The sequence below is a fragment of the Schistocerca piceifrons genome, chromosome 3, assembly GCF_021461385.2.
Source record: "Schistocerca piceifrons isolate TAMUIC-IGC-003096 chromosome 3, iqSchPice1.1, whole genome shotgun sequence".
Taxonomy (NCBI): Eukaryota; Metazoa; Arthropoda; class Insecta; order Orthoptera; family Acrididae; genus Schistocerca; species Schistocerca piceifrons.
The window spans coordinates 855,612,165-855,639,319 of NC_060140.1; the positions used below are offsets into that span (position 1 = coordinate 855,612,165).

Consider the following 27,155-nt stretch of genomic DNA (forward strand, 5'->3'; position numbering starts at 1 on the left):
AGGTTCGAATCTTGCCTCAGGCCTGGATGTGTGTGATGTCCTTAAGTTAGTTAGGTTTATGTAGTTCTAGGGGACTGATGACCTCAGATGTTAAGTCCCATAGTGCTCAGAGCCATTTGAACCAATTTTTTAAGCAGGGTAACTATGGGTAGTGACATTCACAGTGAGATGTGTGTTATACAGCCATTGGAATGCAACTACTAGATGGATATGTTGCATTACTTCATGTATAGAACTATGGTTTGTGTGAACGAAATAGATGAGGATTGTACTTAAGTATGGATAAATCTGGCTCTGTCGAGGTGAGTCTGCCAAAAGATTTGTTGATTGCAAACTTGGACACCCTGGATCAGGATAAACCATCAATGCACCTGCATTACGCAAGAAGGTAAAGCACCTGAAGAGAGGAGATAAGACTGCTATGGAAGCTTTGTTAATACAATTCCCTCATCTGTTCAAACTTCATAGATTGTTATCTTGAGCACTATTAATGTGAAATAACACTCCGATGTACAAGAAGCCATACAGGATCCATAGGCACCTACAGCCTATAATGGAAGAATTAATCGATCAACACCTAGCCAAGAGTGTTATTGAAGAAAGTGTTAGTCCACAGGAACAGCCATTGAATTTTCCAAAAAAAATCGTCACATGCAACAAAGAGGTATAGATATTGCTGCAGCTACACATACCTAAATGCAAAAACTATTATGATTGCACATCCTACACCGAATATGACAGAGACTTTAGACAACTTAGGTCATGGCAAATACTTCTCCACAATGGATTTGAAGAGTGGTTATCACCAATTGGAAGTGGTTCTGGAAGACTGGCCAAAGATCACGTTTCCTGTCCCTTGGGGATCACTATCATCAGATGTCATTTGGTCCTTACGATGTGCCAGCTACTTTTCAGAGGTTGTTCCATGTCGAGCTCACAGGATTAAAACCGAGGCAGTACATGATTTATCTTGAGGAAGTAACTGTATTTTAGAAGAACCTGGAAGAGCATGTGCAGTAATTCAACGAAGTTTTTAAGAGTCTATATTCTTCATGTTGATGCTCAGTATTTGAGAAGTGTCATTTTGCAGCAACATGGATCATGTAGTTAGTCAGGAAGGTGTGAAAACTGATCCACATTTGATTTCTTACAATCATAAAAACCAAGTAACTTTGGTCATTTTTAGGACTCTGTAATTTTTATGTAAGATATTCGTTAAGGCGTTTACCAAAATTGCTAAGTTGCTGAACTATTTGTTGAATAAAAGGTATGGAGGTGGAGTGGGCATCTGTCAGTCATCATTTGAAAAATTAAGAGAAACAGTCCAGTACTGATATATCCGACTATGAAAGAGAATTTATTCTCCTGTGTGACATGATCAGTTGAGCAATTGGATGTATTGTAATCAGTCAGGATGTAGATGGCAATGAACGTCCAGAGGAATATGCATCGAGAGAGTTGACTAGAATAGAATAGAATTATTCACCCATAGAGAAGGAAATGTTGGCTGTTATTAAAGGTATTCAGTTTTTTCATTGTTACTTGTATGGGGAAAGGTTTAAAGTCGTGACAGACCATGCTGCATTACTGTGGCTGCTGGAACTAACAGATCCTTTAAATATATTAACACACTAAGGTCTGAAATTGAGAATCTGGCTACAAAGTCATACACAAACAAGGCAAGAAAGACAGTAATGCTGACAGCTTGAGTTGGAAGTTTGGGATCATGTAAGCATTGAGAAGGGCCCTTCTGAGTGGCAAGGGACACAGGCTGCTAACGCTAACTGGCAGGCATTTAGGACATAGCCACAGTTTACAATGTACAAGGGCCTGTTGTGTAGGAAGACAAAGTACAGATCATGTATGGTCTACATGCAACTTTAAAGGATGAAGTGTTAAGACAAGCACCATATATTAGCGGGTCATGATGGGGTAGGAACGACTGGTCATCATGCAGTCAAGAAATTTTGGAAGCGATCAAAGAGAGAGGATGTTGAGCAGTACGTCAGAAACTGTATACTGTGCACGCGATGTGCCAATCTCAGTCATCCACAAATACCATTGCAGACATTACTGGAGGCATCTACACCATTTGAAATTGTGGGAGTGCATATTCTAGAGCCATTCAACTGAACACTGGCAGATAACAATTACATCTTAATCATCACAGGCCAATTTTCAAGTTTTTATAATGGTTGCAATACCGAGTACAGTGGCACAGACCATCGTGAACAACTGGTTGGTGAAGATTGGCTTTCCCAACATGAAAATTACAGATGAGGACACTAACTACATGCCCAGTCTGATTAAGCAGCTATGCCATTTACAACACATTCAGAAGCTCAAGAGTAGCTCCTTCCATCCTCAGTCTAATGGAAGAACTGAATGTGTTCCTCACACAGTTGATAAGATGTTGAGTTATTGTGTGATCTGTCACTTCAACAACTGGAATGTCTGTACGTCATATCAGCATATGTTTCTAAGGTACACTGCAGTCTTGGTCTTTCACCACATGTGGTAATTTGCAGTAGAAAGATGCCTTCTAGTTTTTACATGATAAAGCCTAAATTTGGGAAAAATAGAAAGTCAGTAAAGAAGTTTGCAAACATGTTATGGGATGAGAATTTGTGAGCTGATATGAAGCTTCCTGGCAGATTAAAACAGTGTGCCGGACCCAGACTCGAACTCGGGACCTTTGCCTTTCGCTGGAAAGTGCTCTACCAACTGAGCTACACAAGCACGACTCGCGCCCCGTCCTCAGAACTTTACTTCTGCCAGTACCTCGCCTCCTACCTTCCACCCCTTGCAGAAGCTCTCCTGCGAACCTTGCAGAACTAGCACTCCTGAAAGAAAGGATATCGTGGAGACATGACTTAGCCACAGCCTTGGGGATGTTTCCAGAATGAGAATTTCTCTCTGCAGCGGAGTGTGCGCTGATATGAAACTTCCTGGCAGATTAAAACTGTGTGCTGGGCCGAGAAATGCTATGGGTTACGAAACAACGTAATTGAAGACATTACACATTTATTTTGTACCGAAGATGTGCTTTTTCATAAGCTACTGACCTTACTTTTCCTCAGTTCCTCACATAACAAACTTAATAAAACACTGTTTCAGAATCCTCTCGCAGCTGTGTGTGCATGGCATGTTAGTGAGGTGACTTTTGTAAACTCCTCTGTGTTTTGGCAAATGAAGCAAATTTTAACATGGCAACAAGAGATATGTGTAGGTTTTACTAAAAATTCGCCGCTCATGCCGCTTCTTTGAAAGTTACAAATGGTTAACAAAACAAACGAAATAAACAGCTAAATTTTGAGTGTTCTTTTTAGATAGTATCCAAAGCAGAGGTGACATCTTTTGAATAGTCACCACACAAGTGTGGGCATGGAGAGGCTCCACCCAGTATTCATAAGAAATATGAACTTCAGTTTAGAACAGCACTTCTCCTTAAGTGCCCAGCATTTCACCTTCACCGCCTATCTGCAGACCCCACCACTACCAGTCTCCCCACGCGTGCCCTGCCGACTGTGCACCTACTGGCCATAGCATTTTGTGCAGACTCTATGCCCAGTATTTTTCTATGTCCTTCCCATGTCGCAGCCTTCCCATGTGTGCTGTAAAGGAGCAAGCTGATTGGCGGACTGTCGAGTTATGCGTATTCACTGTCTTGGTGACTTGGATACAGCATTTGTAAGCGCTGATCAGGACCGCCAATCAGCTTAACTCGGGTTCGATATTGCATATTGTTGGAACATCACCCACGGCCGCAGCTCTTCCTGGTGGTCAGCCATTCTGATTGCGCAGCCTATCGCTGATAGCTGACTCCACATAAATCGAGCATGGCGTTTGATAAATCATTTGGCAGCTCTGGCAAAGCAGAGACTCATTCAGTTCATTTGACACAGTACACACAGATCAAATCTTCATATTGGATTTTATAGTTGCGTCCTGTTACTCCATTACTGTGCCACAAGTTAGGAAATAAACAATCTTTTAAGATAATCAGCCAGCTCACAGTAGAGGGAAGGGAACTATTTATCATTTGATAGGTGCTCACTTCAACATCGTCAACAAAGTATTCATGGAAATGTGTTGTACTTGTCATGTATTGGAATAGTCATGCATTGTCATAATATTGAAGATTGGATTCAGTTGTGCCTTAAATCAATAAATCTCATTGTGGTACTAAATATTGCTATCATTACAGTAATTTATTGAACCACTTTAGGATATCCTGTATTTAAATACTTTTTGGGAGAGATTATACAATATATTGTAAACTATGTACAGAGGGTCAACCCATGAATTGTCATTAAAGACAGGACCAAACAGTCTTAAGCATTCAGTCATCCTTGTGTCTGATGGGGAAAGTGACAGTTTTTTGGGGTGGTGTGTGTCTTCACAAAACTGAGATAAAGGTTTTATTCAAACCAGGGCAAAGGTTTCACCTAGCCACCAGGCAACATACCAAGTGTACTGACAGTGCAGTCATTGTGTGTATCATCAAGCAACTTTCGATCAACTCCACAGCATGCCCCATGCAGGCTTCAGACCCACAGTCCACCTCATTATATAACTCTTCATGTGGCTCAACACCAAAAACGGCTCTTGCATCTGGGCTCAGTCATACATAGTAAGCCAATGAAGTAAAGTTGGAAGGCACAAATAACCACAATTAGTTCGTTTCAAAATTCCAAAAGCTCGCTATGGCCATGTATACATCGATCTCATTAGACTTCTCCAAAAGGGATTCAAGTACCTACTCTCAGTGATAGACAGAGGGTGCCAATGGGTGGATGTGGTCTCCCCCAAGGACACCACAGCAGAGTTCAGCAGCCAAGCTTTTACAGACATGTTAATAGTGCGTTCTGGCCCACCAGACAGATAACTACAGACCAAGGGTACCAGTTAAAGTCGGCACTTTTCAGCACACTGTGTAACCTATACAAAATCAAATGCAACTGTCCTACAGCCTATCACCCCCAGAGCAACAGGATAGCCGAATGGTGGCATAGGACTCTCAGAGCTGCCCTTATGTGTCACCAAAGGTTGTGGACTGAAGCATTACCATGGATATTACTCGGCATCTGAACCACCATCAAGGAGGACCTGCAAGTATCCCTCTCCAAGATACTATGTACCGAATCACTGATATTTCCTGCTGCACTTCCTCCTATTACCCTCGCAAGACTCTGAGCAAATGGACCTACCTGCACTGGTGCTGCGTCTAAAAACCACATTAGACATGTCCAAGTTCCATCTCCAGCTCTGCTCACAGTACCTCGGGTCTTTGTAAACAAATAGCTCACAAACTGCAAACAAACTAGTGTGGGTTCTCTGAGAGAACATCTTCCCGAATGCCACAGACAGTGGTGGCGACGACTAGCCATTACCCCGTGTGTGGCCGGTCAGCCATGATGTAGGATGCTCTGTTATCATTAGACATCAACCCAGATGACATTACTTTCAAACTTGTCGATAACGACATGTGCTTGTTACTTGCAATGACAATGTAACACGGAACTGACTGCTCAACCAAACATACAAACTACCCAATACGCTTCCACATCATCACATCTTCCTACAGATGGCGTCCTCACCATTACCCACCTGAGGGTACTGTCACTATTTTCGCCTACACCCCCACCACAGGCTGGGGCAGATCCTGCTCCAGAGGAGACCCCATTGCCTCCACTTCCTTCCTCCTGAGCTACATTGCCAGTTTCCTGGTACAGTCTCACCATGTGCCATCCATGCCACTTGCTACCGTGCCAGCCATACAGTGTCAGTGCTACACACAACATGAATATGAGAAATGGTCCAGTTGTATCGGCCATGGCCACCAGCCACAACATAGCTGGTTGCACACCTGTTCTATGCACACTGATCCAGCCAGATAACAATTCCATTCACATCTTCCATTCAGCAATCCACACATTGACGGGGGGGGGGGGGGGGGGAGGGGCATTTTGGGGATATTGATAGTGATGCATATTGCTGTCCAGAGAGCACAGGAATATCTGTGGGGGAGTCAAAAACAGCAGTGTGTTCTGAATCATGATACGATGTAGACATGTTGATATATCATACTTTGTAAATGAAGTATATTCGCTTTCAGCCATCTTGATTTCCTTTATTGGGGCCTCCCATGTCATGCAGTGAGGAAACACTTTCAAAGATAGTAGTTGCTATGTTTCAAGATGTGGCTCTCCATGTGATACTTAAATAAGAAAGTCCTATGTTACTGTCGCTACAACAGTTCTTAGGTAGTAAACTGCTATGAGCAAGGAAGACCGAAGAGAATGACCAGATCAGAGTTCTAGGATAGCGGAATGTTAGTCAATGCTACGACATGTGACATAGGGGGAGCGACTCTTCATCGTCTGTCTGCTGTGAGTGGTCCAACTATGGTGAACGTGACGTTGCCTATGTTGAATCTGCTGGAGAAGCAGCTAGACTATTCAGAGCAACAAATATTATACTATGAATGGCGGTATCGTGATGAGCAGTACCCCAATATTACGACTATACCGGTTTCTAGTGATTTCTTGATTCTCACTGCGTTTTGTATAAACTACTTGTTCTTAAATGGAAACCCAGACACTCTCATGAACCACTAGTGCATCAAACACCAGTGGATTAAATAACTGCCGGCCAGAGTGGCCGAGCGGTTCTAGGCGCTACAGTCTGGAACCGCGAGACCGCTACGGTCGCAGGTTCGAATCCTGCCTCGGGCATGGATGTGTGTGATGCCCTTAGGTTAGTTACGTTTAAGTAGTTCTAAGTTCTAGGGGACTGATGACCTCAGAAGTTATGTCCCATAGTGCTCAGAGCCATTTGATTAAATAACTAGTAGCAAGTAAGGATCAGTCAAGTAAGATAGAAATAAAACCTACTGGGAGGAGTAAGTGAGACTGTTAATAGTTGAGTGTTTATCAGAATCTGTTAAGATCAGAGAGTGTGATGAAATGATTGTACTAGTTTGTAAATGATGACTCAGTGGGAAGATGTTCACTTGGGGATGCAAGACGATCCAGTGGACTAAATTTAGCTAATGAGGTTTCAAAATTAAGAACACAGATAATGAAACATCTGAAACTTCCTGGCAGATTAAAACTGTGTGTCGCATTGAGACTCGAACTCTGGACCTTCGCCTTTTTGTGGGTAAGTGCTCTACCGACTGAGGTACCCAAGCATGACTCGCAACCTGTCCTCACAGCTTCAATTCTGCCAGTACCTCGTCACCTACCTTCCAAACTTCACAGAAGCTCTTCTGCGAACCCTGCAAAACTACAAATCCTGAAAGAAAGGATATTGCAAAGACATGGCTTAGTCACAGCCTAGGTGATGTGTCCAAAATGAGATTTTCACTCTGCAGTGGAGTGTGCACTAATGTGAAACTTCCTGGCAGGTTAAAATTGTGTGCCACATCAAGACCCGAACTCGGGTCCTTTGCCTTTCATGGGCAAGTGCTCTATCGATAGAGCTCTACCGGTATAGCACTTTCCCACAAAAGGCAAAAGCCCCAAGTTCGAGTCCCAATGCGGCACACAGTTTTAATCTGCCAGGAAGTTTCATATCAGCACACAGTCCGCTGCAGAGTGAAAATCTCATTTTTAAATGAAAGTTTTGGTTTAAAATGGACCAAAATAAGACAGAAACTAAATGCTCTATATATAGTTGTCGATTTGTGAATACATGAGGAGATTTTTCCAGAAGCATCCCAACTGTGTCGTGCCACAAAGTAATGTACTTGGCAGAGTTGGGTAATAATTCAGATGCCTTTCTTGGTAATGCAAGAAACCATAGGAAGTGTTGAGCAATGCACTAGTCAATGAGTCTCAACAGTTTGGCACCAATGCACCAAAACGACCCCATAAAGAGAGAGGTACTGTCGTTGTGATAACTATGCACTATGAAGTAAGAAGATTTATTCAGAGTGCAAGAACGCTCATTCAGGAAGCTGCAAAGAGGAAGAAGCTAGCCAGTGCCTCTGAAGAACGAAGTTGGCTAATATTACAACTCTGGGTATGTTCCTCTAGGAGCTGACTACAAAGGAAGAGTATAAAGAATGAAGTCATGGCCAGCCAGTGATGACTCCCAGCTCCAATGAACTATTGCATTATCTGGGGCGGAGGTGTTGCTGTTGGGACCCACTCGCCAGCAGACTATCATACATATCCTCCAAAATCAGATCCTCATTCTCGGATGTTCTTCGATGTGCCCAGTCTGCTGATATCAAACTATGAGGAAGAGCCTATGATGGCCTATTGTCTACTCATGTAGCAGTCTACAAGCTTCTATGGAATTACAAGTCCCACTTTGATGGCTTTACCACTGTTAGCCACAATGCCGCTGTTTTTGCTGACTCTGATGTGGCGAATTTAGCGCCTTTGGTCCAGCAGGCTTCTTGGTGGTCTACCGTATGAACCTGGAGCAGATGTGCACCACTCTTCCACCATCGCAAGGGCAAACAGACTCCCTTTTGCCGACTCCTGCTACTGTGGGCAGATCCTGTTGCCAGAGGTTCCCTCTCCTGTTTTGGGAACCACAGCAGGGTTTGATGCACCACACTGCACCCCATGCTGAGATGTTCAGCTGTCATTAGGTACTGTAGATCACATGTGGCAGAATGGCCTGCTGCCTCAGTGGCCATGCACTTCTGATGTCAACCACTGTCACTAAACTGGCCACGCACTGACGACAACATCCTATGTCTGGACACATGCTGCATCTGACTTATGAATGCTGGTTGCTTGGTGCAACACCCTGACTACTGTTGTAATCCGAATAATAAATTTTACGTTGTTAATACTGTTTCTCTGACGTACCACTGGGTGCCTGTAAGGCAACCACTCCCCTCCCCACTGTTCACCCTCACCCAGGGTGGTTGTACATCAACCTCCTAACCTCGATCTACCAACCACCACCACCCAGCCCGATAGCAGAGCCACCTGGTCATTGCAAAACAAACAAGTACATAAGCTTTGTGATGCCTGGCTCTTACCTATGAAAATACTTTAAACGCTCCAGATGTGATGTTGTGTCCACCTGGCAGAACACAAATGGAAGATTTATATTGTTCATACATGTGCATGTGCAGCACAAGCTATTACAGGTACAGAAAAACACGGTACGTCATGTTAATAACAATCCTGCTGGTACACAAACACGCTCTGAAAATGAGGTGTCTGCAGATATATACAGCGGGGAAGATTTGTTTGACTGAAATTCTGTAAATAAGGAATGATTTTTACAATTTTTATCACACAGAGGAGATCAACCAATCGATTTGTAGTGCTCATCAGTGCACGTTGACTGAGCTATTCACATCTTTTATTACCTAAGTAATTAACCTGTGAGACACCTTTTAATTGAACTTTTGATTAAAATCAGAATTTTTTTGGTCTAAGACAGCTACACTAATAGCAAGACAGCATGTTTTGGCAGACATGATCCCACAGCAGACAACCTTTAGTTTGTAAGATCTATATTTTTGCTGTATTTTTGATTAATTATTTATTAATTCGCAGTGTTTTGTCCATTCAGATAGAGCTATATTAATTCCAACTCCAGCATTAGAAAGAGAGGGACAATTCTTTAAGAGAAAGAGGTAGTATATACGCCTGTATTCCAATAATTAAAGACACAGAGATCATAAAATATTTTGATTACTGCTGTTAAAATCTGCAACTGTTTAAAATTAATTTGTTGGCAAGCTACTGTTAGTAGAATTAAGTATGACATAGCAGTTTTGTTTAGATTTTTAATGTCCATCTAATGCTCCAATCAGATTCTTAATTACACTTATATGTAAAAAGTGGCAAAAGAGGCTGGTGATAGCTTGAAGTCATTGTGTGATGTAGTGCCATGGATTTTCCATATAGGGGAGAGCTGTGGACTTAAAAATGCGACAGCTGTCTTCCTCTGTTACACTGTTCAGAACTGAGTTGGAGAGGTAAGACCTATGCTTGTTTGAGTGATAATCCTGCAGCATGCTTTTCAGTGACAGGAATTTTTTTCGATGTTGGTTGTGACACTTCGAAATATTTCGTGTCAGTTCAGTGAGGATATGTAGATTTTTTGCATTAGTCTGTACTATGGTTTGTTTCTGCTAGTTGTTGAGCAGAGCTTGTTTTTTTGCATGTGATGCCGATGTGGACTTTGAGTTAGTTGCGCAGAGTCTGAGCTTTAACTTAGTTTCCCAGTGGGGAGTTGGATTATTTCTAACTATTGCTCAGTGCTTAACATTAATACAGTGTATACTCATTAAACTTCTATTTATTAGGGTAGTGTGCAGTTTGACTTTGGTTAATTTCTGGTTGTGAATACTGCATGAGACTTCCAGCAATTTTTTAGTTTTTTTATTTATGTAGTGTATTTGGCAAGCACTATATAGGGGGCTTGAGCTAATTTCAATTCCCTTGATTACATAGCAGTTTATCACCAGCCTGTGAGTTTTCGTGTAACTTTATGAACAGCAAATTTTATTTGTTAAACTTAACCATTTATAGTTGGGGTATAATATATAGGCTTGCTGCACCTACAATCAACCTAATGATATTTTCTGATTAGTTGTCAGACATAATTTTATTATTTTTTATTTTTATTTGAAGTGACATCAATAGGGGTAACAGAGTCATCCTGACCATTGACAATGCAGGGAGTCAGTCTTTTTATTTTTATTGTCACATGGTTCATGTAGCTGGTAATTTGAGCAGCAGGTGATAAATTTATGACACATTAAGGCACCCTATTTTCAAAGTCTCTGTGACATTAGCTTTCAAGAAGATAACACAAAACACATTTTCTCGCAGTGTCCTGTCATACTGCAATACAGAGGTTGGTTGGCTGTTAACACTGGCTAACGTGTTCTCAATATCTGTCACCCACTGAAAATGTCGGGTCATGCTTTGCCGAAAGCCTGACTCGCTACCATGCATCAGCCACTGCGTTTGATGAACTGTGGATCATAGTTAAATTTGCATGGAAAGATGTATCAGCTTCTGTCTTCCAAGCTCAGTTCAACTCAATGTACAACCAGGTTATAGCCATTGCTGCTGTCAGAGGTGCTTTGTGTAACAGATTTCGCACCCTGTATACACACAGATTTAATCTTTTGTACTTTCTGCTTTATTTTATAAGAACAACAGGCAAAATTTTATTATTTGCTATAGTTTTTAGTTACCATCTTAATGGTCAGTTCATCATGCAACTGGTAAAGAAAAAATTGCCACAAAGATTTGTGACTCCGTGCAAACAAACAGGGAAGTGTACAAAACAGCAATAGAACTTAAATGGAAGGATACTGTAGTCTCAGATAAAGACTCAGTGAGAATTGTTACTGACACAACTCCAGCACAAATAACAGCAGAATCCTTGAAAGTGAATTCTGTATGTGTGGAGAGGACAATTACTCAAGAAATAAATATACCCAAGAGGTCAGTGCAAAAGTTAGAAGAAGCAGCAAATGATGTGGCAGGAAATAAGACACCATATAAGAAGGGAGAACTACTCGCATAAAGAAGAACAGCAACTCAAGCTTAAGGAATGAGAATACCAACAGGTGGAATACTGCAGTTAACCCAAAGAAAGAAACCACAACCAAGGAACCAGGATTTTTGGTGGAATCAGTGGTGGTTTCACAGAAGAAAGCGGTTAACAATGTGAGCCATCAAGTGGATGAACAGGTATGTGACTATCATAACATAGATGATCACAGTGCATCAAGATTAAAGACATTAACTGAACCTACAACTTCAAATATAGAGTCAAATTGCTCTCAGAGGAATATAGACAGAGACAAACTACTTACTTTTCTACAAGTTAACATACATTTTACAAGATTTTAGAATTAGAACATTTATGTAACTCTGAGCATGTAGATGTAATACCTGCACCTGAGCACTAGTTAACCCAAGAACAAGTAAATATGTTTGTTCTCCAAGGGTATGTTGTGGGAGACATGATATGTAGAAAACAGAGAAAGAATGGTGGTACTGGAATTTTTGTCAAAGAAGGAATAAAGTTTTCTAGAATTGATGTATCTATGTACTCTTCAGAACTAGATGGGGAGTTTAGTTGTGTAAAATTAATGAATGAAAATATAGTAGTAGTTAGTCTATATAGGACGCCAGATGCTGATGTAAATTTGTTTATTGAAAAATGTGAATCAATAATTAAAAAGATATTGAATAGTAAAAGAAGAATTGCTATACATGGTGATTTGAAAATAGAAATGGTAAACACACAGAAGCCAGTTGCTAGGACATTTTTGAATATGCTAAGATCATTAGACCTCTATTGTACAAATAACCGTGCCACACGTAAGAATGCCTGCATAGACAATATTGTTGTGAACTTCCATAGGGAAGATTTTACAGTCAGACTTGCAGAAAGTGGACTTGCAGATCATGAGCCACTACTCCTTAAACTCTGTAAGAGGAAGCCAGTTAAAACTGAAGAACCTAAAGTAGTAATGGTATTGGGACAAAAGGAAGAATACATAAGTATGTTTGTTGATGGAATAGGAAGTGCAGATTGGGACTTTATATATAATTGTCAAACTGCAAAAAGGGGAAATGAAATTACTTTTGATAAATTCCTTAAAATATACACAGATTTGTGGTATTCTTGTTCACCAGTAAAAATAATTAGATATCCAAGTGAAATGAAAAAGTCTGAACTGGTTTACAGAAGAGCTAGCAGAAATTAGAGCAAACGTGCATATGCTGTACCAATGCATAAGCGAGCTGCTAACCAAGGAGCAGAACAGAGCATAAACAGTCATAAGTCATATCTAAAATCCAAAAAATACTACATAGCTTAACTTCTTCTGGCAAAAAAGCAAGCAGTGGAAAACTATATACAAAGGGCTGCCAATAAATGCGAGGCAGCGTGGAAAATAATAAAACAAGAGAATACACCAAAATGCACAGAAACAGCTCTGCTTGAATCTGAGGAATTAAATCAATACTTTTTAAACACATTTAAAGAAATAAGTAACAGAATTAAAGCAACAAATTCATCTGCAATGGACCTTGTTCAACCACCACTGCCTGTTAACCTGGTATTTCAATGGAGGGCTGTCACACCTGCTGATGTTATAAAAGCTGCATCCAAATTTTCAGGTTTTAAAAGTATGGACTGTTATTGCTTATCAAATAACATAATTAAAAAGGGAATACACTCAATCGCCAAACCATTAGCTTTTATTTTTAATAAATATGTAGAATTTGGAGTTTTTCCAGATGCACTGTATCAAAAGTTGTCCCAGTTTTTAAAAAAGGGGAAAAACATCTTCACCAAAGCTACAGACCAGTCTCCATTGTTCCAATATTCTTAAAGATATTTGAGGCACTGATACACACGCAAAGAAGCAGCTTCTTTGAAAAACACAATATCCTATGTAGCAATCAGTTTGGTTTTCGCAAAGAGAAAAACACAACAGGGGCTATCTTGGAAATCAATCATTGACCAAACCTTAACAGCTTTTGAAAACTACAACGTGGTATCACTGGTATTATGTGATGTTGGCAAAGCTTTTGATTTCATTTCTGTTGATGTACTACTGGGGAAACTAGAGTTTTATGGGGAGAGAGGGAGCACTTTAGCTGTGATAAATTCTTATTTAAGTAACCGAAAACAATTCGTTTCAGTTAGAAATGTAAATTCTAGCGTAATGGAAATCAGCACAGTTGTACCACAAGGCTCTATCCTTGTACCCTTCTTCTTCATTGTAGCTATTAATGATTTACCTAAAAAACATAGCCCACTCTGTCGTGTGTTATGCTGACGATACAACACTGCTTACCACACATCAGAACATTTCAAATCTGAATAAACTAACAAAAGAAACAACTGATAAGGCCCTGGACTGGTTTGCAGCCAATAAGCTCCTGTGCAGTCCTGATAAAACCCAACAACTTTTAATGGGAACATCAAATAAAGTAGCTAATAAGTCGATAAAACTCTTAGGTATTTACATTGACTCTAAACTCTATTGGGAGGGACATGTCAATCACGTATGTGAAAAATACCTCGGGTGGCATATCTTATCTTGAAACTAAGGGAGGTAGTGAGCTTGGAATACCTTAGGGTGACATACTTTGGGCTATTCCAGTCACGTATTTCATATGGTCTGATTATATGGGGGCACTCCCCTCACATCATGAACATCTTGAAATTACAAAAAAAGTCTTACTCATAATATCTAAAAGAGGTCATAGGGAGCACTGTCGTCCTCTTTTTTTCATGACTCAGAATACTCACAATTATAAATTTATACATCTGTGTGTCTGTACTCTATATTAAAAATAATATTTCAGAATTTATTGCCAGAGGGGAAATACATGAATACAACACCAGGTCTAAGGGTAATTTAGACATACCATGCCACAGATTAGCGAGAACAGGAAATTCCCACAAAGTAAAACCACTCAAAATGTTCAATAAACTGCCAATTCAAGGTCCACTCTATGGATATAATGTTTTTTAATGAAGTGGTACAGTTGGCTTTCAGATCATCCATTCTATGACATTAAAGGATTCTTTGAGATGCCTGAGGAGGATATTAGCATTTAAACGTTGTCTGCAGTTAAACATATTATTGTGTATTGCACTTAATCATGTGTAATTACATAGTGTGTACAATAAACAATACAATAGTATATTATATTAGATTATAGTATAGATATTGCATTAACTTTTAGAAGCTATGGTGGTGTAATTTGGTACACTGTCATGCTGGAAATGTATTCTATAATGTACTGACACTTGTTTATTTTATTATTCTATATGTACTAGTACATCCTGTATGACGAAGCCAATATCATTGTAAAATGATCAATGGTGAATAAAATTCTTGATTCTTGATCATCTCAGTGTTTAGGCCTTGAGATCCATAACGCTGTAAACAACGCACGCTCTGGTTGACGCCATTTTTCTTGATTTCAGAAAGGCATTTGATAATGTCCCATACTGACGTTTAGTGAAAAAAGTAGGAGCTAACATAGTATCAGAGCAGGACTGCTTCTGTTATCAAGACTTCCTTGCAGATAGAACTCAGATGTCACTCTTAGCAAAACAAAATCGACAGATCTAAAGATAATTTCCAAGGTATCCCTGGGAAGTTTCATAGGGCTACTACTGATTATAATGTATGTAAACGATCTAGTAGAAAGCATCAGATGCTATTTAAGGATGTTCGAATATGATGCAGTTGTCTATAACAAAGTAGCAATACCAGAAGACGGTATCGATTTGTGGAGGACTGATGAATGATGCAGGCTCTCCCAGTTGACCCTGAACCTAAATAAATGTAACTTATTGTACATACATGAGAAAAAAAGCCACTGTTTTACAATTACACTATTGACGAGAAACCGCTGGAAACAGTATCAACCGTAAAATATCCAGGAGCAACTATCCAGAGCGACCTTAAGTGGAGTGACCGCTTAAACCAAACAGTAGGAAAAGCAGATGCCAGACTGAGATTCATAGGAAGAATCTTAAGTGAATGTAACTAATCCACGAAAAAAGAGGCTTATAAGGCACTAGTTTGAACGGTTCTTGAATACTGTTCATCAATGTGGGATCCTTACAAGGTAGAACTGATAGAAGGGATAGAGAAGATCCAATGAAAAGCGGCGCATATCGTCACGGTATCGAGAGAATTACCGAGATGCTCAACAAACTCCATCACCACATGTTACGAGGAAGGCGTTGTGTATCACTGAGATGTTTACTACTGAAATTTCGAGAGAGCACTTTTCGGGAATGTCAGACAGCATACTACTCCTTCCCAAATATATCTTGCATAATGACAATGGCGAGAAAAATCGAGGAATTGGAGTCAGTGCAGAGGCTTGCCGACAGTCATTTTTCCCATGCGTCACTCGCGAGTGGAAAAGGGTAGGTAGCATCATTTGGAGAAGGGGTGGCCAAGAATCCAGCTAGCAGACCGTACCCTGGCACGAGTGCAATAGCGCTTAGCCTGGCCGGCACATTTTCCCCACCTCCACGTCATGCAGTCTTGAGTGCGTAAAGAGGAAAGAGGGGGAAACTGCGAACGTGCTGCGCATACGGCTTGGTTTTATATTTCGCATTTCTTAACAACATGGATCAAAAACAAAACAAATTTTCAGTATTGTTTAATTATTTATAAATTTTATCTGGTACAAGCTGTCAGCATACGAACACACAGACAATTTCTTGAGGGTATATTGCAGACAATTTCAGCTTCATAATCGAAGAAAAGTCTTTCACACACATATGTTAGTCGAAATATTGTAGCACTTTTCCAACCTCGTTGTCGAGACGCGAAACTCTACCTTAGAAAAGATTGCATTGACAGTTTTAACGTTAAAAGGATTTGCCTTGAAACTGGTAATTACTTTACACATCAGTCAGTTCAGCCTTCAGAAGCACAGGGGTGCTTTCAACTGAAACAGCAAATGTAAGATTGACTGTGTGCTCAAAACGTTTAGGGAACTGTCCTTGAATTCTTTCAAGGCCACAGTGACTTGAAGGGATACAGCAACCAGCCATTTTCTTCAGGTGATTTTAATTTAACTACGTCTATTTTATGTAAGCGTGCATAAGTTTTTTTGTAAAATCGGAACATTTCTTACAATAATTTTAGAAGCTGATAAAGCTAAACAGAAACTTTCAAAATAACCATACTTAGATTTGAAAAAAACTTCAACTACTCATGTCGCTTGTACCACAGTCTCTTGTACTTTGTAACTTTGGCAGCGTTAGGAATTCTATAGTCTTTGACTTTTCGTGTCAGTAGTGTACGATGGCTGATCCTTTGAGTTTGTTACGGCAGTATAATGTCAACAAAAAGGAAATTATACAAAGAGAAAATCAGATTATCTTCGGCGAATTTTCTTGGCCGAAAAATGTCAACACAAATTACCTGATGTGGGGGTGAGTGACATTAATCCATGAAAAACTAAAGAGCGTCTGTCGTGTGTTATTTTTTTTTTCACACATTTGTTTATCTTGTATAGTTGTTGTCAGGTTAGCTTGTGTGCTGTTCCATTGTCTTGCTGGCCCTCTGTGGATGGCTGCACACAGACTTTTTGTATTTGTGGTGTCATGTCCAGAATTACTCCACTTTAATTCATACGAGGTAGATATCCATCGTACCCACACTCATGGCAATGTTGTAATGACTAGTTGGATTTTCACCTTAAGAATTGTGCACCGTTCTCTTCGTAGAAAATTACTTCACGCCTGATAATTTTAGTTCGTAGGGAACATGATTTGTTGAACCCAAATGAAGGCAACGACCCGGACGCAAACAATCGTTTGAGACAGTGAATGAAACTGACACAGAAAGATAAAAGTAGTTCAGTGCATCTCTTAATTCAAGAAATACGATGTCAGTTTTTTTCTTCTTAATAACGTTAGAAGTTATTGCTAATTTACGTTAATCATCTTCAGTAAAAATATCCATTAAATTGAATGTGGTGTATATCATTGCCCATGGTCACATGTTATGGTAATGAATATTTTTATTTTGTTGCTTGTGTTAACCGTGTAGATTGCAAGCAGAACAGAATTTTTTTTTTAAGTTTGACAAATGTCATCATACATTTGTTGCAGTAACAAGAGATTTCAGTGTATCTACATAAGTCTGGCATTGTACATTTGTGTCTTTCAGGTCAGGTAAAGGAGACCATGCAAAGGAATATTACACATTGGAATGTCTGCTCTTCCTTCTCAAGAATGTTGCTCTTTCACATCCTGTGTATGTTCGGAAGGCTGCGGTAAGCTCCCATTTAACAACTATCAGCGTTTTATAACTAATTTGCATTGCCAGTGTATCTCATAGTACAGATATCTTTCCACAATAATTGGTGTAGTGTTGTTCAGTTAAGTCCTGTAATGTGACTTTGTTTTGTATATCTTACAAGCGAAATGTGTAAAACATCTATTCATATCAGAAACACCAGATTAAAAATAAAGAGCGTGGTCAAAATCCATGTATTTGGAACAGAACAACCATGTACTCTTATAGCAACCTCCAGAATAGCATATACACAAAAAAGGTTAGTTTAACTATGAAGTGGGCAATGTGATTTTGATTAGAAGTAGTTTACATGAAATCATCAAGGCTGCAGTAATACATACGGTGTGTTGTCTGGGTGTCACAGTTTCAACAGTACTACATATTTTATGTAATTTGCTTTCAATCTTGTTATTGTTCAGTCTGTTAAGAGCCTTCAGACTTCACAGTTTTTCGTTATTGTCATGGCAGTTCTCCTGGTGATTACACTCAATGATGGTCTCTTGAAGTTTATTATATCTTGACTGCAGGCTGTGATTAGTGTCTCAAGTGCTCAGGGTTGTGAGGAAGCTATTACTTGATTTTACCCTTTGGGTAGCTGGTTCAGTAACATATTCTAGGTTTGTTCAGACATGTAGAGCTTCATACACTGTTCATAGGCATTTCTCTCTTGTCAAATTATTGGTGAAGCAATTACAGCCAGACGGTAGATGTTATGTGTGTGAATAGGTTTTAGACAGCCATTGATGAGTCTGCACTTTTTCTCGAGTGAGACATCGCCTCACTCAGTGTAGGAGGGGTTTCCTTATTTTTTACCACAATGGTGGGACATATTTGCCAGTGAAATAACAAATTGCCAGTGCTGTTACATTACTTATGGTTTAGTACCCAATTTGAACTTAGGTTTTCAGGGGATATTGTTTCTGACCTTGACAATCATTTTAATGTTTGGACTGTATTGCGTGAGTGGCAGGGCTTTAAGTTCTTCAACATTCCTCTCCTTTATACCGGGAGCAGTCTGCAGCTATGCTTGCAGCAAAGTTGAAATACCCAAACCTTTCATTTTTTTGGGAGGGGGGGAGGGTGGAAGGGTGTTTTTCTTAAGTTGGTCATGGACACATTGTTGGAGTTTAAGGTGGTAGTGAGTTTTTGTTTGACCTTCTCAGCTTCCCTGCTTGGATGGCCACAACTCAGTCATCAGCATATATGTAGTTCAAGATTTCATTCAGCAGAGGTTTTTCATTGGTGTTAATACTAAAAATTGTAGAACCTGTACACTGTCCTGGAGTAGACCATTTTTCTGCACACAGATGCAAATCACACAAATAATGTGAAAAATATTCAATTGCAGAAGTAAAATAAAACTAACAGGACAGCCAGGGAAATAGGGATTTTGGGCGGGGACAAGCTAAATATACGCCAACTCTAATAATGAAGATGTACCAAAATAAAACCTTAACACCAACAAACTGAATCCACAGCAACCCACAAAACCACAGTAAAAAAAAAATGTCTCAAATGAAGTCCACAATGGCACAAACACAGACATAGCTCTGAAACTTGGTACCGAAAATGTCACTTGACCTATGTAGCTTAAACAAAATCCATGCTGCTACAAAACTACATACAACTTGACAAATCTGGTATCTAACACTTCACCAGACCTAAAGGGGAACAATGTGTAATTCTGAAGTCAGGAAATGTTCTGTATCACTTCGGAGAAGAAGACGATAGAACAAAGAATGTGAGTTTCCTACTAAATAAAGATGTAAAAGACAAAGTATCAATAATAGAAGGGACATCAAGTAGAGGAGCAAGGCTTGTTATTAAAATATCAAAAAGTACAAACTACAAATAGTCGAAGTATATGCTCCTACAGCAAGCTATTCGGCTGATGGAGTAGAAGCATTTTACGAAGAAGTAAAACATACACACAACAAAGAACGAGACTACTGCTTTAAACTGGTAATTGGGCTCTTAAATGCCAAGGTTAGTGTCAAAAAACAGGCTGATGTCAGTAGGCTGCCTTGGAATTGATGAGAGGAACGAAAAGGGTGAAAGGCTAGTTCAGTTTGCGGAAGAAAATAAATTAAGTGTGTAAGTGTATGAGGAGGAATATGAAAGCCGACATACAAAAATACAATGAAAACACCATAAAATTAGCATTAGAGAATAAAAGGAGCTGCAAGAAAACTAATCAAAAGCTTATGATTGGTAAAAATTAAATCATAGCAATTGATGGTGATAATGGGCGCATAACAGAAAAGGAAGAAATTCTAAAGCATGTAAAGAATTTCTATAGCAAATTATATGAAAGAACACAAGAACCATTAGGAAAACATTTCACAGATGATGATGATGATGATGAAGTCCCCAAAATACTCCCCGAAGAAATAAGAAAAGCTATAAACGAGATGCAGAATGGCAAAGCAGGGGATCATGATGGTCTGACAATTGACATACTCAAGCTTACAGGGGAGGAAACAGAGAAACATGTGGCTAAAGTCTTTACTTCTTGTATACAGAATGGCAGCATTCCCAACCTGCTGGAACCAAGCAAACATAATCTTACTACATAAGAAGGGAAGTATTCACGATCTGAAGAACTACCGCCCCATTAGCTTACTTTCTGTAATGTATAATGTGTTCTCTAAAGTCCTGATAAATCACATTGAAATGGTAATGGAGACTGCACAGCCCAGAGAACAAGCTGGATTCCGAAGTGGTTTTGCTTCAATTGACCATATAAACACACTGCATGAGGTAATTAGTCGAGCAAATAAGTATGACGTGCTACTATGCATAGCCTTCACTGACTTTGAAAAAGCCTTTGAGTCTGTCAGCCACACTGCAGTCATACAAGCACTTGCCAAGCAAGGACTGGAAACAAAATATATAAACATATTGCGCAACATTTATGACACGTCTGTACATCTATCAACAAAGGAAAAAACAAGTGTGAATTTTCCATTGGAAAAGGAGTTATTTGTAGCAGTTCTCAAGATGGCTATGTCTAAAATTATTTGGAACAACAGAGGAATAATGATAAATAGTAAAAGGTTCACCAACCTGAGATTTGCTGACGATATAGTGGTCTGAGCTAACAGTAAGATGGAAGTGCAGTCCTCTATAAAAGACTTTACAGATCATTGTCAGGGAGTTGGACTTAAAAGAAATCACTCTAAAACTAAGATTATGCATAATAAGTGGATAGCTGCAGGACAAGTAACACTGAACAACAACATCCTAAACAATGTTACAGAATACGTTTATTTGGGGCAATTAATTGACACAAAAGAGGAATTGGAACCTGAAATTTTTGTCGAATTAAACTGGGTTGGAGGGCTTATGGAAGGAATGCAACAGTTTTCAAATCTAACGTGCCAGTCTACTTAAAGAAGACAGTTTTTGATCAGTGTGTCCTACCGGTTTCAACGTATGGGTATGAAACTTGGATTTTAAATTAATTTTTAAAAGGAAACTTAGAACTGCTCAGAGAGCTATGGAAAGTTCAATGTTCGGTCTCACTAAGGAAGATCGACAGAAAAGTGAAGACATATAAGCAATAACAGGAGTAAAAGATATTATAGAATGGGTTAAGACTCTAAAATGGCGGGGGGGGGGGGGGGGGGCAGAACGTATTGCATGAACGAAGGATGGAAGATGGACAAAATCAGTTTTAGAGTGGAGTCCCAGAGAAAAATGAAGATCACCAGGGAGACTACCTGATCACTGGGATAAGGAACTCAGGAAAGTTGTGCGAGCTTCAACTGGCAGAAGACAGCAGCAGACAGAGATGCATGGAAACACCTCTTAGAAATGTATTTGGTAACTTAAAGGCTACACCTTGTATAGATTGAATTAGCTGAACAATAAATAAATTTAGCTAAAACAAATTCCACTGTACCACAAAACCAGAACTCGCCTATATAACTAATGTTGAAAACCTGGCCTTACCTACGCGTATATAGTAAACTCCATGATACCTACCTATCACAATCCAGCATAATTACCAACAAAAAAAAAACAACCTAAAAATTCATAAAACATTGCATTAACACAAATTTTGATATACAATAAACACTCATTTATGCACACAAACATACATACCATCACACTACAATTAAAAAATAAAATGTTAAAAAGATACTTACCAACCACAGTCAGCCGACACACAAATCTAACAATCTAATGATAGCAAAAATGTATCAACGCAATCCCACGAAGGGCCAGCGTAGACTTCTGAAAACAGCAACCACTCCCGACAAAATACTAAGCATTTGCCTGCCTCTGATGACGTCACTTATATTGGCCTGAGATGCAGCAACTTTTGACAGTCTCATGCTTTGCCCATAAATATAATACTTCACATACTCAGCAATTACACTGAATAACTGTAGGAATTTAGCCGTTGTCAATATGTTGTCCCTCATTGCAGACGCAGGGGATTACTCGTAACCTTCATTCTCATAAACTCCATTGGTATATCTATAACTAACAAAAAGTGAAACATAAATTTAAATCTTCAACTATGAACACCGCACCACACTAATAATTCCAAATCAGAAAATGAATCTATTATTCATAACTGCCAACATCAAAATAACTCACAAAAATACTGCCACAGATCCTTGCAAGATTAGTCTCACAAACAGCACTTTAGAAGTCCAGTGAATCTCGTAACAGCTTTCAGAAGCAATTTAGAAACATAAATATCCCATACTACAGAGCACCACAACTTACTCCAAGGCACCCTCTCCAGCGACAATCTGTTTCAAATGTCAATCTGTTACATGTCAAACCAGATGTGTGGTATTGCAAATTTCAGTTGACCCTACTGCAACGTAACCTTGATTATGGGCTACGCCACAGATCGATCAGTTAGCACAGTGTAGATTCTGTCTTTGAGAAAATACTAATAATATTTCCACACAGACAAAAGTGCTGTATATTTCAATAAATGTAGCTACTGTAAGAGGTGATCAAAGCAGAAAATGAATCAAGATCACCTACATAGCACAACTAACTCATATAATTTTGTATTTCAAGCAAAATCCTTGATAACATTTCAACATAAAAGTTGTAAATGTGAGACATACCGTTCTCTGTACTTATGGCAGATTTGTTTTTGTGTATTTATGGTTATAAGTATTTTCTTTGGGTGTAGAGTTATATCATGATTGTTTCAGTGTCTTAATGTCTGTCTGTAATGTGTCTTTTGGAAAGTATATAATCTTATTATATCTAGTGTTAACACGTCCCAGTCACTATCTTTTGAATATAGGAAACGATAAGCAAAAGAGTAAAAAGAAAAACTGGAACACAATCAGCAAAATTAAGGAAGGGAAACTACAGAATGTGACATGAGAGATGAACTGGATAAACCTTGGAAATAGCGCTGCAGTTTGTGAACGTCTTACGTGTTCCTATAATTTGATTTTGATGACCAGTTTTTTAAGTGACAAATGCAACACTGTACAAGTTGTGATCTTTTCACATTTATTGATATCAGTGAAAAGTTGATGATCAGCTTGCAATAAATGCTTTTAACATTTATTATATCACAGGTTAACACTTACATCAAAATGTTTTGGACAAGCACTTACATCCAAATGTTTCGGACAGGATGATGACACTTTTCTAATATTCTTTCACAGTCCAGTTTTGTCTGTTAAGCTACATGACGTTAACTTTAGATACATATTCACTTCATTTAGTCACTGTTCAACTAACATTACTTGGACACAAAATATATTTGACACCTCTGTGTCTTGCTCATATAGTTATGGTTTTTATTTCAGTGTACTCAATGTTGCATGGGAGTGTCTTTTCTATGATTTTTCCTCCATGTTTTCAATTGCCAGATAGCATTTTCCACACATAGGGGCCTAATAATTCACGTCTTCAATGATCTGAAGATGGCACTATGACTTTGCTGTAACTAGTAATCAGGATATGTAGCAACTGCAATCTCCGCAACATTCTATTTTAGAAGATTTTTTTTTACATTGATATGGACATTCCTCTCATTTGGCAGTCAGGTAATTACAAAAAGTCCATTAATGAAATTTACTTTCTTGTCACACAGCACAGTGTGGACAAATGCATTTCCTTCCAGGGAGCTGTCTTGTTTTTCTTCAAAATATTATTTCTCTGTAGTAGTCCAATGTGAACTAAAAATAAAATACTTACAGATTACAATCTTAGTTTTCTGCACCTCAGTATAATTCACAGCCATAAATTGACTTCTAAATTATTGGTTAGCCATGATGTAGTCCAATAGATATCCACCCAGTATCTCGTGGTACTACCTCACATATGTTCGTGTCATGTGATTTTGGAAAGTGTTCGCTACAACCAATTGAAACCTGTGGTAGAACTCTAAGCTACCCTCCCCTATCATTCCTTGCCTTTAGTTCATATTCTCTAGCAACCCCTCATCTTTAATAGTGTTGCAATCACCTATGACTAACAATATTTATCCTTCTTCATATTAGCTAGTTTGACATTCCATGGGTCATTTTGCACAGTCAGTTGTAATGATGTGGAACAAGTCATTTACATTCACATTACAAATTAAAGTTTTACTTTGCTTTTTGTCAGACATATATATATCACTGATAAGCGATCAAAATTTTTTGCTGCAGTGTTGTACTCTCCATTTTGTTCTGAAGGTAACCTTAGTGTGGAATTATGAATGTTATTTTTCCTTCTGGTATTGTAATTATGCACATCATTGTTCTTTAGAACTGTAGTGGAGTATTTACAATGGTCTTCATGAGGGAATAAATATACTGTATGCCCGACTATGTCTACTTACTGATTTTTCTCTCTGCAACATTTGCAACAATTCTAAGTGCAAATGTGGCAGAACTAAGTTGTTTCAGGAGTTTCAAAATGTGCTTTTTCCAGTTTAAATTCCCATTGATATGGACACCTAAGAATTTTGAAGTTTCCAACTTATTTATTATTTCCTCACCATATGTTACACATATCATTTGTGTAGTGTCTCTAGACGTACAGGACTGAATATGTTGCATCTTTTCAAAATTGAGTGTGAGACCATTCACAGAAAACCAGTCGCAGGAAAGCTTCTGTAAAGTTTGGAAGGTAGGAGACGAGATATTGGCAGAAGTAAAGCTGTGAGTACCGGGCGTGAGTCATGCTTCGGTAGCTCAGATGGTAGAGCACTTGCCCGCGAAAGGCAAAGGTCCCGAGTTCGAGTCTCGGTCGGGCACACAGTTTTAATCTGCCAGGAAGTTTCAGTCAGTGATACTTTTAAGAACTTTGATTACCATTTCTTCTGTGTCTGTATGTATGCTTGGATTGATTACAATAATGTCACCTGCAGAAAGAACTAATTCTGCTTGTTGTACATTGGATCAAAAATCATTTGCATGTATGAAGAACAATAGTGGACCTAAGATGGAGCCTTGGGGAGCCCCCATACATCATTTGGCCCCAGTCAGAAGTCTGTTCCCAGACTACTTTGTTTGAATAACGAAGTACAACTTTCTCCTGGTTAGATATGACATTATCCATTGGTTAGCTATACTGTCAATCCCATAAAACTTCAGTTTACACAAGAGAATACTGTGATTCACACAGTCAAATGCCTAAGATAAGTCACAGAAAATAACAACCAGCATTATTTTATTATTTGATGCTTGTAAAATCTGGTGATTGAACATATAAATGGCATTCTCAGTAGAGCAATTATTCTGGAACCCAAACTGTGATTTGCTGGGGATATTATTTTTGCCTAGTTGAGATAATAGTCTTGAATACTTCACCTTCTCAAAAATTTTGAAAAATGACAACTGCACTGAAACACGTTGCCAGTTATTGACTTGGTAGTTATTGACGTCTCTCTTATGACCTTTCTTAAAGAGTGGTTTAACAATGACGTATTTCAGTCTCTCTGGAAAAATACCTTGAGTTAGTGAGGCATTACATATTTTATCAATCCCTCTATTTCTTCACACATTGTGTCTATTTTCTCACTACCAGCGTATGATGTTGCATGCAAACCTGTACGGTGATACTTGGTGTTGACTTTATTTCACTCTCCAAAAGAATAATTCAGTCACTGCATTTCTTGTGATAAATCACCACGTTACCTACCTTTGTATTCGTAAAAATGCCAGCACCTACTGTACCATTTATTGATGCTGATGTCACCACATAACCCCTGTCCTCACTTCAGTAATCCCTATTATATCAAACCTTATCCATCTAATCTCGATTTTCAGACTGTCCGGTTTCCCAACAACATTTAGATTTCTAAAATTTCTCCCTCTGGTTCATAGAATGCTAACCTTTTTCGTCACTCCCCTGAGCAGTCCAAACCCCAGACATCTGAGCATGGTCTATGTTTACCTCCATAATATTTTTGGAGGAAAAGGTTGTCATGAGATTATTGTAGGAGAATGCATGCTGCATCTGTACACTTTTTGTGTTTTTATCCAGTTGTTTCCGTTGCCTTCTAACACGCATGCCATTGATCATTGGTGATTCTTTCATATTTAGGCACAGTTTCCCACTCCCAGGTGGCTAGATGATGTAATGAATCTCTGTTTGTTCCGCCAGTCTCTTGTGACCAGATGTTTGACAGAATAAGGTTTACATCTTATTTAAAAAGTACTCAGTCACCATAGCTGTTGGTCTTCATTTGAAACTTGAATTATGTCAGTTCTTTTGAGTGTGTTGTTTGGAATGTTTGTACACTGTAATGCATTTCATTAATTATGACAGTTTCAGAGAAAGGTAATAGTTTCGTAGAGTTATCATTTCAAGAAGAGTTCTGTAAAAGTATCTTTTGTTTTTCAGAATTGCAGTTGTGCTTAGGATTTTGTTGTGATATTTTACAGGCAGAGAATATTCCTGTTGTCCGAAGACCCGATCGAAAGGATCTCTTGGCATATCTCAATGGTGAAACAGCATCTTCAGCAAATATCGACAAATCGGCACCTCTGGAGATACCAACGCAAGTGAAACGTACCGCTGATGACTCCGCTGAAAATTCTGCCAAAAAGCCACGTTTTGAAGAAACGCAAGTGCAAAAGGTCAAGGAGCAACTAGCAGCACGTCTTGATGCACCAAAAGAGGCTTCTGTCACTGTCGATAATATCAAGTGAGTGTGCCAAACCAGACGTAGTTTGCCCTGAAAAGCTTTCATAGGATATAAAATATTTTCAAGTATTTAATTCGTAGACCTATTCTAATGTAATTAAATCTAAAAAAGAATTTAAATTAGCAGATTGCATTTTACTGAATGTACTTAATGTCTGATTTTCTTGTAAGAATAATTCAATTTGGTGGTAAGCTATTACTATATGGACACAATTTTATTGCATCA

The 27,155-nt window shown here is 38.9% G+C and overlaps 1 protein-coding gene across 1 annotated transcript in view; it reads left to right on the top strand.

Moving 5' to 3' along the window:
* The first annotated feature begins 16,785 nt into the window (after positions 1-16,785).
* The window catches only part of LOC124789776 (parafibromin), an 82,771-nt gene continuing 72,401 nt past the window's right edge, over positions 16,786-27,155 (top strand). The window contains exons 1-3 of the mRNA XM_047257242.1: positions 16,786-16,932; positions 17,672-17,777; positions 26,668-26,930. Coding sequence (XP_047113198.1) covers positions 16,802-16,932; positions 17,672-17,777; positions 26,668-26,930 — 500 coding nt within the window. The 5' untranslated portion in view covers positions 16,786-16,801. The remainder of the gene's footprint in view (positions 16,933-17,671; positions 17,778-26,667; positions 26,931-27,155) is intronic.